Genomic DNA, 16,098 nt, shown 5'->3' on the forward strand with positions numbered 1-16,098 from the left:
ATAATTTGACAGCAGGGCCTCAGCCAACAAACACCACAAACAACAGTGTTGACTGAACCTCAGCGTCACAACTTAACCCAACAGACATTTTTTTTACAGCAAACTGCCCTCTAGTCTCCAGGGCTGATGAGAAGTGTGTGGGGTGAATGAGTACACTCTTAAATCTCACCTCAGCTTTGTCTCTGAAGTGTTTGAGTGTCAGCTGACAGTGTGGGAAGTGTGTCTGAGAGACGGGGACGGCTGGAGGCGAAGGGACAGGGCCTGTGTGTGTATTAGTGCTGGGTAAAAGCTATGTGCATTGAGCAGTGCTGAGCTGAGAGTGAGCAGCAGCGTTCTCACAGTCATAAATGACAGAGTTATGAAGCAGTGCTGCCTCAGGGACGGGTCGTTTTTCTCCCTGTGAAAATCTGCCACTGTCATTGTCTTATAATGGCTCCTGTGAAATGAATGAGAAGGGAATTAGATACAGGAAAGACGACAGGAGAATAGAGGGTGTAAGTTTGCATTGTTTGACAAAAAAGGTAAAACGGTAAGAACAACAGAAAGAATCCAACATTTCATCAAAGAACTTTCATATAATTGAATTTAAAGCTAAAAAACTAATTTAAGCAGTATCTCTTTAAAAAATAAAGAATTCAAGGCAAACAATAGGACACCAGATAACATTAGAGCAGAAATACAAGCTTGTAATAGAGTGTTATAGATGATAAAAGAGTGAAAACTAAATAAAAATAAAACATAAAATGCCAAAGTAATATATATATATATATATAATAAAAATGGGATGGATATATACAGCAACAACAACTACTACTACTTATAATTATAAGAACTTTATTTTTATCAGACCTTTCATACAAAGGTCAACAGAATCCAAAATGAAGAAACAATTAAAATTTAAAGAAAGTAAAAATAATAAATATGATATAAAATGATTAGAATAAGATAATAATGTTATAAGATAACGCCAACAGTGCCACCTACTGCCTCCTCACTGTAATATCATCCATCAACTGCGAAACGTCATCATAAAGTGACGATATATTTCTTTATTTTTAAAATCAAATAGATAATAAAAAAACATCAAGACTCTATTTACTTTTTTTTTTTTATAGATAAATGTGATCCTGTTAAACAAAGACTTATTTTGAAAGGCAGTTTAATCACCAACTTCCTTCCTTCTTTCCACATACAAAATAAAAGTACCCGGAAGTGCTCCCTCTAGGTGTAAACACATGGCTCCCGGCTGAGAGCGTGAAGCCGGACGATGCCGAAGCTCTCGGACCTGAAGTTCCCCGCAGACTGTGCGACTCTCCCGGGGGGTTTCTGGTCGGCTGTGGGGGTGTGGGTGGAGAAGCCTCACGTCGTCAACAAGCGTCTGTGTGGAGCTAAAGAGACGGAGGCTAAAGATGCTGAGGACGTGAGCCTCCTGCTGGATGTCCCCCGTGACCCGGATGTGTTGTCCTTCCTCACCTGCAAGGTCTCACCTGCACGGACACACGAGAGGGACACGAGCTGCTCCTCCAGCGTCAGGACGTTCATCCCCAAAGTCAGTAATGGGAACCTGCGGAAAGAAATCGTACTGAGAGGTGAGAGATGGAGGAGAGGGAGAGAGTCTGTTGTTGTTGTGTTTCTTCTCTAAGACTTGTGTGTGTGTGTTTGTGTTGTTCAGACTTTGACAGACAGCAGGTGACGTTTCTTCCCCTGGAGGAGGACGCAGAAGGACGAGTGTCCCTGAAGAAGAGCAACGTTTACCAGATTCAGCTGTGCAGCCACGACTCTGAGGGATGGTGAGGCTCAAGTCATCTCACACATCTGATCCTGGACTTCTGTGTCTGACGCACATGAATATTAGAAGATTGATAAAGATGGATTTTTAGGTTCACGGGGGCTGATGCTGATATTAGGGAGTTAAAAAAGAAGACAACATCGCTGGTTTTCTCTGCAGGTCCTTGGAGCTGCACGTCTTGTCTCCGGACGCGTGGTTCTCCGATGGCGTGGTGTACCCCAAGCTGCCGTGGCTGACCTCGGAGCTGCTGCCCAAGCTGGTGCGTTGGGGCAGCGAGTGCAGGAGCAGCGAGTTCAAGAGCACCCTGTCGCTGCTGCCGGTGGAGAAGTACAGCGTGGTGTACCAGCAGCTGAAGGACAAGTACAAGTCCATGGTCAAGGTGAGGAGAGAGGTCACGCTGAGGCCCGTCTGTGGAGTGTTTACTCTGGAGTTGTTAATGTTTGTGGATGTGTGTTTTCTCGCGTGCTCTCTAGGTTTGGCCTGAGGTGACAGATCCCGAGAAGTTCGTCTATGAGGATGTTGCCATCGCTACATATCTCCTGGTGGGTTCAGACCTGAGTGGGTCAAATACACTCAGAAGATTGATATGTGCTTTAAAAAAATACTTCTTTTACAATCCATATGTCTTGTGTGTTTGTACACGTAGCTTTAGATGAGCATACTTGTTTGTTGTGGGTGAAAATCGTTTCTATCCGACACGTGTTCTCGGGTCATGCAGCCAGAAGTGGGTCAATCAATTTCAGTGTGAAAAATGGCGTTGACCCACTAGATCAATCTGTGTGTCATGCCAGAGGCAGGTGAAAGGGTGTCAGGAGCAGCAGCTGCAGCAAGTGTGGCGCTGCGGTTGTAAATTGGTTTTTCACCAAAGTGATTGAGAGCCCTCATGAACAGCACGCCGTCCCTGTGCAGGTGCTGTGGGCCGAGGAGCGGGAGGAGAAAGGTCTCGCCGCCCGGCAGTCCTTCGTGGACCTCGGCTGTGGAAACGGCCTCCTGGTTCACATCCTGACCTGTGAAGGGGTGAGTGAGGGGCCGGACGAATGTTCTTTTAAAGATGGTCAGTTCATGAACACATTAAATCATTAAAGAGACATTTTATGCTCATATCCAGGTTCATCATTTGAATCTAAAAAAAAAATCAATGAATACTTTATACTAGATTTATGTATAATTGCATTTCCCACACGCTCTCTGTTGAATAATAGAGGATTAAGAGATTAATGATAAATAACTGTTAAATTATAAAATTCTAAACTCCAGATAAACTGGGTCATATAAAAAAACTGTCTCCTCAAAGCCAGAGGTCTTTCAATTATCTGTATCTTCAGCAGCAGCTTAATCAATGACACGGAGCTGGCGGGAGCCCAGGTGAGAGGGATTCAAATCTCTGAATACGTAACATCCACACCACCGTGTCGTCTTAATGTCCACTCTCAAACCAGGACAGGCGTGATTGAAATTACACGCCGCGCCTCCTAGTCGGAGTGATTTAGTCGCTCACCGTCACGCCATCTTGTGTTGCAGCACCCGGGGAAGGGCGTGGACGTTCGGAGGAGGAAGATCTGGGACATGTACGGAGCGCAGACCCTGCTGGAGGTGAGCGGGCCGAGCGTGACGAAGATTAACTGTGACCATAATCATGTTTTTAATTAGCGTGATTAAGTCTTAACATGAAACAGAGGATTTGTATCATGTGATGGAACTGATTTATAGCATTGAATGATTGATTCTTCTGTTAGTTTTATTAGTATTAGACTATAAGTTCAGTCTTAACCTTGGAAACAAAACAGTGCATCTCCAGCTCCACAATCTTTCTGGTTCCTCAGGGCCAAAGTACTTAAACCTTCATTTAGAAGCTTTATGAGCGTCACAGAAATCTCATCATTTTTAATACTGTTGTCCCCCAAACACTAAATACGTTATTGTAAATATCAAATTGACAGTTGTGTGATTTATTAAGAAGACAATTAAGAAGTTTTCCCTTTTTGGACCATTCCCATTAAGTGATGCAGAATCGAATCACGCCAATGTACAGTCCGTCTTCCCTACTCATCATTTCTGCTATTTCAGGAAAAGGCAATTACTCCCGGTGAGAGCTCCTTATTCCCGGGTTCGGACTGGCTGATTGGGAACCACTCGGACGAGCTCACACCCTGGATCCCCATTATAGCAGCCAGGCGAGTCATCAGCAGACACAATCTCACTCAGCAGCTCGAGTGCCAGCTGATCTCTCAAGTTTGGAATAACATCATCAGTGGAGGGAGGATGTGTGAATACGTGTGTGTGGCAGCTCACATGTGTGTTTATCAAGACAACCACCTGATGGCGGTGCTGAGCCTCAGTCTGAGAAACCTGCTTTTCCATTGTTGTGACTACGAATGATAATATCTCATATCTGAACAGTTTCCGTTCGAGCAGTTGTGAAAACACTTAAATGAACATAAACAGATCTAGGTAAAGATTAATGACCTTTTGTTTTCTTTGGCACTGTGAGGAATAATCTGTATTGTGCTCTCACGCCGCAGGTCGTCTTACTCCTGCCGGTACTTTGTCCTCCCCTGCTGCTTCTTTGACTTCTTCGGAAAGTACCAGCGTCGCCAGTGTAAGAAGTCTCAGTATAAAGAATACATCGATTTCATCACAGAGCTCAGCCAAGTCAGTGGCTTTAACACCGAAGAAGACTGCCTGAGGATACCATCCACCAAACGGGTGAGTCAGTCACATGACCTACTTCGGCGTTTCGCCGTACTTATGTGTTTAACTTCCTATCATTTTTAAAACAAGCCTCGCATCCATAACCATTTGTCATGGTGTGGAACCCAAGTTATCAAATAGTTTTAAAGCAGCAGAGCCAAAGTTATCCTGACTGTTTGTCTCTAGTGTGGTTCACCCCCCAAAATTCCGCAGCATTTGTCATCAGACTCTTCCTGGTACATGAAATGCCCTAGTCAACAAAACTCAACAATGGCTGTAACTATGGATTGTTTTCATAATAATCAAGTATTTTTTTGATTCATTCATTAATCGTTTGGTCCATTAATTTAAATGATGCAAAGGTGAACACATGCAAATAACAAGTAAGGTTTAATGCCATTTAGAAATAAAGGTAATGCCAACTTAATATCCATACTGGCAAAAGTGAGATATAATAGAAAATCAATATGGATTTTAAGTCATATTTGTTGTTATAGATGTAAAATGAGCTCTCAGGTTCTATAGACGATTAGATTTACCATCATCTCATCGTTTTTGGCACAAACAGCTTTGGACTTCAGTCATTGGCTGGAATTGGCACATGAAATAAAATGACACTTAACTATTCTGAGGGGCTGTCGTTAACATTCATGTCACAACAGAGTCAATTTTTAGGACCCTTCAGATCCACAGAGGACGTGATGCAACTGCTTTCACATGATGAGTGAACGAATATGAAAACATGACAAATAATATGAATAAACTGGATGTAAATCTAATCGTTTGATGTGTACACTACATGTTGATGGGTTCTAACTCTTGTTAGTGGGCGATGAAAAGGTCTTTCCAGGGATTCATTGGTTCGCTCCACAAAATGATCATAAAATATTTTCCTGCTCTTCAAACAGCACAGCTGTGCATCTTTACCTCTTTCCCACAGGAGCCTCATTCAGCAAAGACCGATTAAAACAAATCAAGCCTCTATTGTTCCCAAAGGGACATTTGTTTGATAGCCGGCAGCCATTAATAACTGATTCACATGCGGAGACATACAAATAACAAGCAAATACTTACTGGGCTTTTAATGTGGAAGGATCAGTCATAATCTGGTTTCACATTAATGCAAAAGCTGCTGGAGGAGCTGATGTGTTTTACACATGGGAAAAGTACTGGAAGATAAATATGGGGCCATTAAGATGTTTTCTAGAAAGTTGAAATAAAGGTTAACAGTAGAAATCAGTTATTATACGATGGGGTTTCCCAATAGGAAAGTAGGTCCCCCCTCTGTATCCACATTTGTTGTATTAACTTTGTATTATGTTTGTCCTAATTCTTCTTGTCACTTATTGGAAATCAGTGATGTTACGTTACTGCTCTGAGATTCTGGTTGTGCAGATTCAGGCGTCTTTCCATGGGAGCTTCCCTGACATTCAGCTTCTCTTCCTGCAGGTGTGTTTGGTAGGAAAGTCGAGAAGCTACCCTCGATCTGCCGAGGCCGAAGCAGAGGCCGAGCAGCGGAGAGCTCATTACATCCAGAGCCGACAGACAACACCTGGGGTCGCAGTTCAAAGGTCAGACATCGGAAACGATGGCGACTGTTGCCATGGGAACGCAGACGGTGACATTACCAGCGGGAGCAGCTGGGGAGCCGGGTTCCAGCCGCGGGACAGGGTTGAAGTGGTGCGAAACTGCGCCTCGCTCCCCCGGGACTTTGTCGACGGCGTTGTCCTGCAGGTTGCTAACAGCCTTCTGGGAATGACTGTGGATGACGGCGGTGGGCGCCATGGCGACTGGAACCGAGGAGGTAAACCACAACACAACGTCACACACAAAGAATCAGAAACAAAAAAACATGTTATAATGTTGCTACTGAAATCCATAGAAAACAAGTACGTTGCATGTCATTTAAAGGTATGAGAGCTGCTAAGCTAGTCATATTTAGCAGCATTTTAGCTAGGTCTTTCTTCCAGTTCCAACCTCCGACTAGGGCTTCGGAAATTCAGACAATGCTCATTATCCGCTGCTACTTGTAGCCTTGTGTTAAACAGACATTTGCGTGTTAGCGATCTTCTGTATCTCAGCATATTTTTCCCAAATATCCAACTATTCCTTTTAACTCATTTTGTAAACCTGCAGTGACTGTATTTCGCCTGTGTGTGGCAGTATAGATGTAACCTGCACACCTCCGACATGTCGTGCATGAATCGCTTCGCACATTCCTCGTCAGAGCCTCAAAACACATTTCTAGCTGCTCCGTCGCACATGTGGCAGCTTCTGAAGTCTGACCCTCTCATCTGCCCCCCCACCTCTCTCATCACTGCCCTGTCCCCTCGCGGCATCAGTCGACGGGGCCCTTGGTGACACAGCGCGACGCCACTTTGAACTCCGTATCTCACCAGTCTGCCAGCCACTTCCTGCGCCGCTCGGTACAGAGAGTGCTGCACGCTGCATCACACACACATACAGACGCACTGCTTCGCTCACACACACACACCGCCCACGCATCACCTTTGTCAGTGGCTCTGCACCCCCCGCCGCCACACACACACACACACACCATACGAACGAGATAAGGAGCCGAGGACTACTATGATTAAAACAGAAAATTCTCTGTCAGGATGTCAGGGCTGAAATTAGAGATAGAAAATATGAGGCAGAGCGAATAAAGGGAGCCCGTTACCCGGTATAGAGATGACTAGATGAATAATGCACCACCATCTATGATTTATGCATGAGTGTGCATTTGTATTGAGGTATTCCTACCAGTTATCTGCTGTGTAAGAACAAAGGGTAAAACCAGGCCGAGCCAGCTGATATTGAATAGATCCACGGTGGCCTCAGACTCACGGAGAGGCCTTTGAGATCCAGTCTATTTTTAGTGCGCCTTCAAAGAGTGTGATGGATATTGATATTATAATCTTTTCATTTTTTGATATTAAAAATGAAAATCAGGTAGACTTTTGGACATATAACTTCCTGGATTAATCTTGATAAGCCAGTAATCTTGTCAGAACATCAATTTGTCTAAAACCATAGACTGTATAGAAAGATGGACGACATGACAGCCCCCCCCCACCCTCCGAAAGGCATCCGGAATATTTTGGCTTCATTTCTGAAAAGTGGGAGAGTCCGTCTTTCTATCAAGTCCATGATCTAAAACACACACTCATAAACTACCAGGACAAATGGGGTTTCTGTAATTTACGGAGGCGACAAATCGAAGCTTTAAATAGTTGAAGAAACATCAATGTTGACCTCGTTTTAACAAAGATGGATCAGTTTTGGACGTTTGTGGAAAATATTGTTGGCTACAGCTTTGTTTCATCAATGGGAACTAAAAGGCCTCAAGTTTCAGATGTTGTCTGAAAGCTTTGCCAGATTCTTCGACTTGTTTCCTCCAACTCTAGACTTTAGTCAAAGCTTTATATGAATTGATCATTTTGCCATCTTAGTAAATAAAAACCAAATGGAGAAAACACATTTATATTTCCCAGGTGAATATGTCAAAGCTCTCACTTAGAGTTTTATTTTGGCATTGGAACCTATATCGGAAATGTTGAATCAATACTAACCTCTGCTGCTGTTGCATCACACTGAAGTCTGTGTTCTGAAGTTAAAATGCTTCGTAGCTCTCCGGACTTTACAGCAGTTAAATGTGTGAATATGTGAATCTTGCTGCTGCAGCTGTGAGTCAGGTTATTAATTCATGGGCGCTGTTCTGCTGACTGAGCTCGCGTCGTTATGTAATCGTGCTGAGAAGGAAAGTAGGTGTGCGTCTAACACAAGTGACATCGCGCAACACTGAATCTCCACAGAGCTAAAAAAATCCTCTGAGGGTGGGAAACATCCAGAAGCCCTCGCAGTAATCTGTGCTTCATCGTCACCTCTGTCATCGTCATCCTCACACCTGCCATAGGATTATTACGCCTCACTTATAATACTCTAATCCTGTAATAGTGTAGTAGTGGAGGATGTTCTCAAGTAAACAGTACCTCATTAACTCAAGTATGTACTTGCTTTTAAATGTATTTAAAGAATTAAAAGTAATTGCTGGGTGTAACCTCCTCCCTAATGCAACAATCTACTCATTATGGTCATTATGGCAAAATCTCAGTGTGGTCTCTTTTTTTGTGTGTGGGGAGAATTCACCAGTAATTATTCTGCTTAGATGCCTGTTCTGATTGGATCAGTGTACCAATCCCCTCTCCCTCATTATTAATTATCTTTTTAAAATATTAAAAAAACCAATCTGAACATATAACACAATGCTCCTGTGTAAAGGAATAGAAAGCACAGGTATTTGCTGATGTATGTAATGGAGTAAAAAGTGTAAAGTACGTTAGGTAAAGATAGCTATATTCTGTTACTGTTCTACATTCTATTTATAAGCACAACCAAGTTTAAAAATAAAATAAAGTGGGAACACGAGTGAACCTGTATTACACTTGTGATCCCTTCAGATGTTTTATTCACCTCTCAGCATCTTCTGAGCTAATTTCCCTCCACTCCACCTGATTCTGAAACGGCTTGAGCAGCAAAAACCGTCCTCCACAACAAGCAATCAGTCGCTGGCCACCTTTCACACATGTGGGGGCTATTTAAGCTTAAACAAGTCCAAACTCTACGTCAAGCTGAGCCATTAATAATCATCTGCGCCGGGTCTTAGTCCAAACAGAGTCTACTCCATCAATACTGCCCTCCTCCCATTAATCCCCATTAACATTGTAGGCAGCAAAGGGCAGCTTTAAACGCTGTATTGATATTATATTAAGGCCTGGAGCTCCCTGGCGTCTGGGCTGTGGAGACGGCAGTCTGCCCAGTTTCACACTCGCAGCGCAGGGCTGCGTTTGGCTGTTGCGGCGCCTGCGAATGTGGGAGTGTGTTGCGGTTTTTAGGGATCAAGTCGGCGTTTTGAGCGGCTGAATTTGGGATGTATTCGGGTGCAGAACGTGTTTTTCTTTTTGATGAATTTCTGTGGCGGAAAACCATCAAACTGCTAAATTGAACCAAGTGAGCTTAAATCAGATGTTCAGATTTCATACATTTCAAATTTACAGCGTCTCGTCCCCACTGAGCTCTTAAACCGACAGGAATTGTCTGAGGTGCCACCAGAGATTTGGTGTAAAAGCACCATGAAGATCGCATTAAGATGTCTGCGGATTTGGGTCAAATATTGTTGTGGCACAGCACAAAGCAGCGTTAGAGATCCCGCGGTGCGTCCCTCTCCAATATGTCAAGGAAAAGAGGAGGAAGATTGTCATTTGTGCGAACCAAAGGTCAGCGCTGATTGAATTCTCCTCTGGGGGGGGGAAAAAGGGCAAAGCCAGAGAATCTCGTGATGAAACGAAGCCCACAGACGCGTGCCGTGAACACAAAAGGGAAACTTTTTGTTATTATCTGCTTACAATTCACTAAACTCGGAGCTTAGGACATTTTTTCACTATCCCCCCTTTCTCCTTTTTCTTTGCTCTCTGGTATCTAAAATTACTGTCCCAGAGCGGGAGTGACGACAATGACTCATGCACTCGAAGCGGCTAGTGGAAGATGCAGCGGTGAAATGCATGCTGGTCGCTCTGTTTGAGCAGCTTTAATTGAGCACACTTCACACTTAACTTTCACCCTTTTCCTTCCTCGTCTTCTTCAGGCAGCCTCTCTGTGAGCGAGGTGGCCGGGCTGCTGGAGCAGGAAACCCTGCAGCTCCTGAAGAAGGAGTGCGGAGGCCTTCAGACGCTGCTCAAGAACAACCATCAAGTCTTCAGAGGTAGTCCGACGCCACACTTCTTTGCATCTGACCCAGTCGGTCAACATGAAAAATGGATACATTTCCAAACCAAACTTACTGGAAAAATATAGTTTAATGTGTTTTTTGGCTTTTTATATTGGTCCATGTCCCATCCACCAACATGGAGGTGTCAGGGTTTATGACCTATACCAGCAGCCAGCCACAAGGTGGCGATCCAGACTGTTTAGCTTAACTTTTAGGCAGCTGTCATATCGTCAATCTTTATAAACAGTCTACAATAGTTACAAATACCAGTTCACTAGAGTAAAATATTTGTCAGTACTGAGAAAATACCTGGAATAATTCAGGGATAGTCTCAGGCTCTGTCCACACTTATTTGGATCTGTTGCAAAACAACCTTGTTCTTTTAGGTTTGTGCCTCTTGTTCACACACGAAAATCGTTTTAAGTCACTAAAAGGAGATTTGACCTTTTTGCCCTCTACTGACTCGGCGTGCTTGTTGGAGCATTTGTAGTATTTGTGTTCTCGTCTGGAGATATTTTGTAAAAACGAAGGTCACTGTGGACTGAGGTTTGTTTCAAAACCGAGGGGAACATATCCGTTAAAAAAATATGTAGCCGTGTCCAGAATTTTCTCATTTAAACTCCTGCACTTGATCCTGAAAAGCTCTTGAAACTTCCTGTCGTCCCTTCTCTCTCAGTGGAAGGGGGGAGGGTGCGGATCAGGGACTGGCGGGACGGGAAGCCTTTCAGGGCGGAAGCCAAGAGGAAGCCTGTCGCTCCCGGCGCCCTGAAAACTCGTCCCTGCTGGTTTCACGCCCACCACACTCAGGGCTGCCCTCTGCAGGCTGAGCTCTGTGCCTTCGCCCACGGAGCCGATGACCTCCGACCCTCGACCAGACCTCTGAAGAAGATAAAACACGAAGCTTTTATATTCAGTCAATCCTCATGAACACTAATTTAACGTTTTTATTCAGTTATTTTTAACAAAATAATTACCTCTACAATGAGCTACTAGATTTTAATTAACAGTAAGAGCTCTGTCCATCAATGGACTAACCTGCTGTAGAAAAATAACCCACACCAGCTCCTGCAGCAGCTCAGCGAAGAGAGGGAGGTTTTGGTCGGAGCTGTGTAAGACGTATTGACGGGATGTTACATCATTTCTGGGAATCAAGGTTTTTCCCAGTGTCCTTTTGAATTCTGTGTGAAGCTGCCAAAATATGATGCTGCTTCAGGTTTCACAGTTGGGGACTGAGTGCTTTTTTTTTTTTGCTCCTATTTAAGAAGCATAATTTTGTAAAGGTCAACAATCTGTTCTCACTGTATATTAAAGTGGATGTTGAGCAACATCTTTGTGTTTGTTTAAAGATTATGACGTCTGATCGTTTCAACTTTTCCATCAACTACATCCATACTTTTAGAGTTTCTCCGTATTTACACCTCTACACTTGTACATTTAATGCAGCACATGCAGGCCGCTGCCTCAGGGTTCACAGACGGGGCACTGGATAAAGAGCGGGCGGCCTTTTGAGGGAAGTAAATGTTAGCGACATGAATTATTTGTTGGCAGGAGTTGAGGGGTGAGCTGGACGAGCTGCGTGGCGTCCCCTCTGGACGGCCCGCTCACCGCTGTGTCTCTGTAACACGGTTCGCTGTCGCCCCTGTGGCTCAAATGTCAGAGACGGTAAAAGCCCACCCGGGGCCAGCAGCGGGGCGATGAGAGGAGCCTCCTCGGGGGTTTGTTTGTTTATGTGACAGACTTTATTGCCTCGGCCAAGGGGGCGTTGTTTTTCTTTTGTCTATTACTCAAAACCTACTGGATGGATTTCCATGAAACTTAGTGGAATGATGTGGTTTAGGTCAGGGATGAACACATACAATTTTGGTGTGGATCCAGATCAGGGGATGCAAGAAGGAATTTTTTTTGTCTTTCTCTAACATGACACCACAGGGCATTTTCAAACATTTTAGTTGATTTCTTAGAGAATAATTCATGGATCTTGATGAAGAAAAATGAGGCATGGTATTTATGAGAGTGTGTAATTTGGTGCAGAAAAACCTGTATCAGGCTTCCATAATTTGGAGCTTAGCAATTAACTGGCTGGAAGTAATCTGTGATTTAGTCGAACTAACTCTTTAAAAACAGCTGCGTCCATGTCAAGGAAACACATTCAAGTCAACATGGTCAATATCAATGAAACGGGAGTGAATCCAGTTGTAGCTGTCGCAGCCTTTACTTCTTTTTCCTGTTCCCTGTGTAAAAATCCATACATTAGTCGAAAGGGAAACCCTGAGGTTAGTTAGGAGATTGGATGTCTCCGTATCCCCCTGGAGCTCAACGGCTGTGTCACTGAATATCGATGTATATACATTTGTATTTATTGAAGCTGATCACAGGTTCAACAAGGAACGAAAAGCCTAAAGCCAAAAAAAAAGCCCTGAGATACAATCAGCATTTATTACCAAAAAGCCTGGACCACAGGAGCCAAGATGAGTTGAGATTTGATGAGATAAGTTTAAGATGATCCTTTAGTACCTGTGATAAAAGGCCACGCCGACCTAAATGAAGTACATCTACAAAAGAGCTGGGAGTGACACAGTGAAAATGTGGCGACCGTCATAACATGAACATGTGTGGGTTTTAATGACCTGTTAAAATCATTCCCCCCCCGCCTCGTGCACCCACCTCCCCACCCACCCTCCCCCGTGTCATTACGCCTCCTGGAGGCAATCGATTCATGAAAATACTCCTGGTCTGCAAAGATCAGATAGCGCTTGTCGTGACCTTTCGACCCACGGCCCTCTCTAACCGCAACGCCCAATAAGATGTCATTATGACTCTGTCGGTGTCCGCCTCGCACTGCTGCTTGAGACCCTGTATTTTTTAAAACCAGCTGCATAGTGTAATAACTGAAGTGTTATTATATAACAGGGGTGTTGACTGCAGCCATGTTGATGACTATAATTCCTAAATTGCCAGAAATCCATCGTCCAGCTGACGTTGAATCAGACGGAAAACTAGTTACCAACCATCGGCTCCAGATCGCTCCAAGGAATCTACAGATAAATTAGAGCCTATGAAAAAACAAATGTCAAGTTTCAGTTTCAAGTTTATTTGTCAAAAGTGTTGGACGCGAAGGCCAAGTCAGCTCAGCAACGCAAAGAGAGCTTAAAGTAAGAAAGAGAGAGAAGAAAATAAGAGCTCAATATAAATCACATACTTCCTTTATGGTAAACACATTAAATCCATTCTCTGCTTTTCGTTTGGTACTTGTTTAACCTCTCTTTTACCGTTTGAAATAGCTGCAGACATGAATTACTGTGTGTTTAGTCGAATTATTTGCTGATAACAAGGATCCTTTTGCTGTTCTAGTGGAAAATATGTGAAACTTGCAAACTATGTAAACAAATGCCCTCCCTTTTTAGAAGTCTTATCTGTCTTTACACAACGTCTGATACTGAGCAGTAGCTACACGTCTTTCCCCCTAATGCACTGTACGTGTCGGCCTCGAACGGACGGAGGGGAACACATCAGCAGCGCGACGGACAAAATGACTTTCCATGCCGGGGAAAATCTAGGTCAGGGAGAAGTGGCTGCATGTGTTCGCCCAAGCCAACAACTTTCCCCGTGTTTGCCTCATGCTTTATTCATGGTGGCACCGTGGGGTTTGATGTAATGCAGCTTCTCTGAGACATTATTTTGGCTGTACAGAAGTCCCGCGCAGCAAAGCGAGCCATGTAGGACTCGGGCACTGACAGCTGTCACCGCCATGAATTCCTTTGTTTGACTGTTTGTTTGTGTGAGAGAATCCTCTTTGTCTCCTCGGTTTTATCTCGTGCGCTGTTTTCTTCTGGAGGTAGAGGCTGTTTCAGTGCATTACTGTTTGTGTTTATTCATGCAGGGATCTACAGTTCTATAAAGCCCGTTGCTCTTGCCTGTCGGGATTTCAGTTCTTGAGCTGACAACGGGGGGGGGCAGATTTACCTTTTTTATCATTCTGTCAGTTTGTAAACAACCCTAGATTTCACACAGACGTGCACTGAAGTCCGGGTTCTTTCCTGAAAAGGGGCTGAATGTGACGAGTCAGTTGCTCCAGATACTTTCTGGAACTTTTCCTGCCTGCCCCCGGTAAAAATGTTCGAGTGAGCCCATCGGAGAATACAGCAGGAAAATTCACAGTGAGCGAGTGGACGTGTTGATTACATTTCTAATGTGCGACAAACTGTAAGAATACAAATAACTCTGGGTATAAATAGAGGAGCCGTACACCTAGAAGACACTGATGAAGAAGTTTTGGTGATAGAGATCTGACGCCTTTGTCAATGTGCTGTAGAAAATGGGAATTGTACGTGATGTTTCACCTCCTGCATGTTCTACTGAGGCGCCAGCCCTCGTCTGAATGTTCTGGACATTCTCCTGTTGTTGTGAACATGTCTCCTGCTGCGTTCTTCACGTGTGAAAGGCAATGTTCAACTTTCCAGCGTTCATTTCTGAAAACGGCTATATTGACAGAAGCGAGTTTCTCATTTCAGCATGAGGAAGTTGACCTCTTTAGTTAAGGCTGGAAAACGATCTCTGTTGATTAAATTACAGATTACCTGACATATACATGGCTGTAATTCTTCAGTTGTCACTAAAACCAGGTGATTTTCAGCCTCAGGTCTGAATCATCTGAAATGATTTACAGAGGAGTTTCATTACTTTTGAGCCTCATTAAAACTGAATGGCTGCTGTGACTAAGTCATCTCGTAGGACAGGAGCTTACTCGCTGAGTGTGACTCTCTACTATCAAATATACATCAGTTCTCAGTGAGTCACTGTGTGATTTGTTGTGATGAGGTCATGTGTGTTAATGTGCTGAAGTGGTCAGGAGACGTTCTTACACACTATCTGGTTTCATCAGGGTCCTGGCAGTGTTTGTATTCAATCCATTTATCCATCCGTCTGTTGTCCAGCCTTCCATCCATCCAATCACCCTACTGTCTATCCTTCCATCCTTCCATCCATCTATCCATATAAAGTTCAAGATTCAAAACATTCTTGCCATATCAACAAAGTTGAATTCAATTTCTGTGTTGAGTAAAAAAATAAATCTGAATTGTTTCGATTAAATAAAAACACTGATCTGAACTTTTTCGGACTTAGTTCTCGAACTCAAAGTTAAAGAAAGAGAGAACTCCTCTCTGATCCTCTCTTCTCCCACTTGGGCTTTGATAAGTCCAGGATGATATTTTCATCCAGGCTCTCGATCAATAACTCAGAGCTGGCGAGCGGATGGTCACAGCAGATAGCCGATAAGTCTGAGTGTGTTTCGTGTACTGTACGTCTCACAGAGTGTCGCATTGTTACCCCCCCCCATCCTCCTCCATCACCCTCTGCCTCGACCTTCCCCGTCACCTGAGTGGCTCAGAACGTGGTGTTGCTCGGAGATAAGAGTGTTACACTAGGCTGTCACACTTGGTCCTCCCTCAGTTTGGGATTGTGTGAACTGTCCTGCGCCCCTGCAGAGAGAGAAAGAGAGAAAAATAGTGAAGGGAGGTTTGTTTGGAAAATTGACATTTCACCATTCGGCACATACTTGATTGGAAATTCAGAGAGTTTAGCGTTGTGCCATCACCAGTGGAGAACTGCCAAGCACGAAAGGCGCTTCTTCTCAACGCGGAGCTGGAAATACACAACACGCACACATGGGCCGTGCACTGGCATCAGCCCAATACACTCCAATCTACATAGAGTTAAAATTAGAGCGTAGCTTATGCTTTCATGCAAAGTAGAAAACCTCCATATTAACCGGTCGGTTTCATATATTAAACCTCAACTGAAAGATCTTGTTCAGCAGAGCGACGACACTGCATCAAAATATACCTATTGT

At 43.9% G+C, this 16,098-nt stretch overlaps 1 protein-coding gene across 1 annotated transcript; it reads left to right on the plus strand.

Annotated features, from left to right (window-relative positions):
* The first annotated feature begins 1,212 nt into the window (after positions 1 to 1,212).
* On the plus strand, positions 1,213 to 11,574 carry trmt44 (tRNA methyltransferase 44 homolog). The gene is made up of 11 exons (XM_035148406.2): positions 1,213 to 1,589; positions 1,673 to 1,790; positions 1,949 to 2,168; positions 2,263 to 2,331; positions 2,699 to 2,806; positions 3,311 to 3,382; positions 3,857 to 3,963; positions 4,312 to 4,495; positions 5,930 to 6,284; positions 10,125 to 10,241; positions 10,924 to 11,574. Exons 1-11 carry the CDS (start codon positions 1,268 to 1,270, stop codon positions 11,172 to 11,174), a joined length of 1,923 nt encoding a protein of 640 aa, XP_035004297.2. The 5' UTR covers positions 1,213 to 1,267; the 3' UTR covers positions 11,175 to 11,574.
* Positions 11,575 to 16,098: the final 4,524 nt, after the last annotated feature.

Source organism: Hippoglossus stenolepis, chromosome 23, assembly GCF_022539355.2.
Source record: "Hippoglossus stenolepis isolate QCI-W04-F060 chromosome 23, HSTE1.2, whole genome shotgun sequence".
NCBI lineage: Eukaryota > Metazoa > Chordata > Actinopteri > Pleuronectiformes > Pleuronectidae > Hippoglossus > Hippoglossus stenolepis.

Coding starts and splice junctions, on each gene's coding strand:
- trmt44 (XM_035148406.2), top strand. CDS start 1,268: ATGCCGAAGCTCTCGGACCTGAAGTTCCCCGCAGACTGTGCGACTCTC. Junction 6,285..10,124: donor TGGCGACTGGAACCGAGGAG/GTAAACCACAAC, acceptor CGTCTTCTTCAG/GCAGCCTCTCTGTGAGCGAG. Junction 10,242..10,923: donor CAACCATCAAGTCTTCAGAG/GTAGTCCGACGC, acceptor CTTCTCTCTCAG/TGGAAGGGGGGAGGGTGCGG.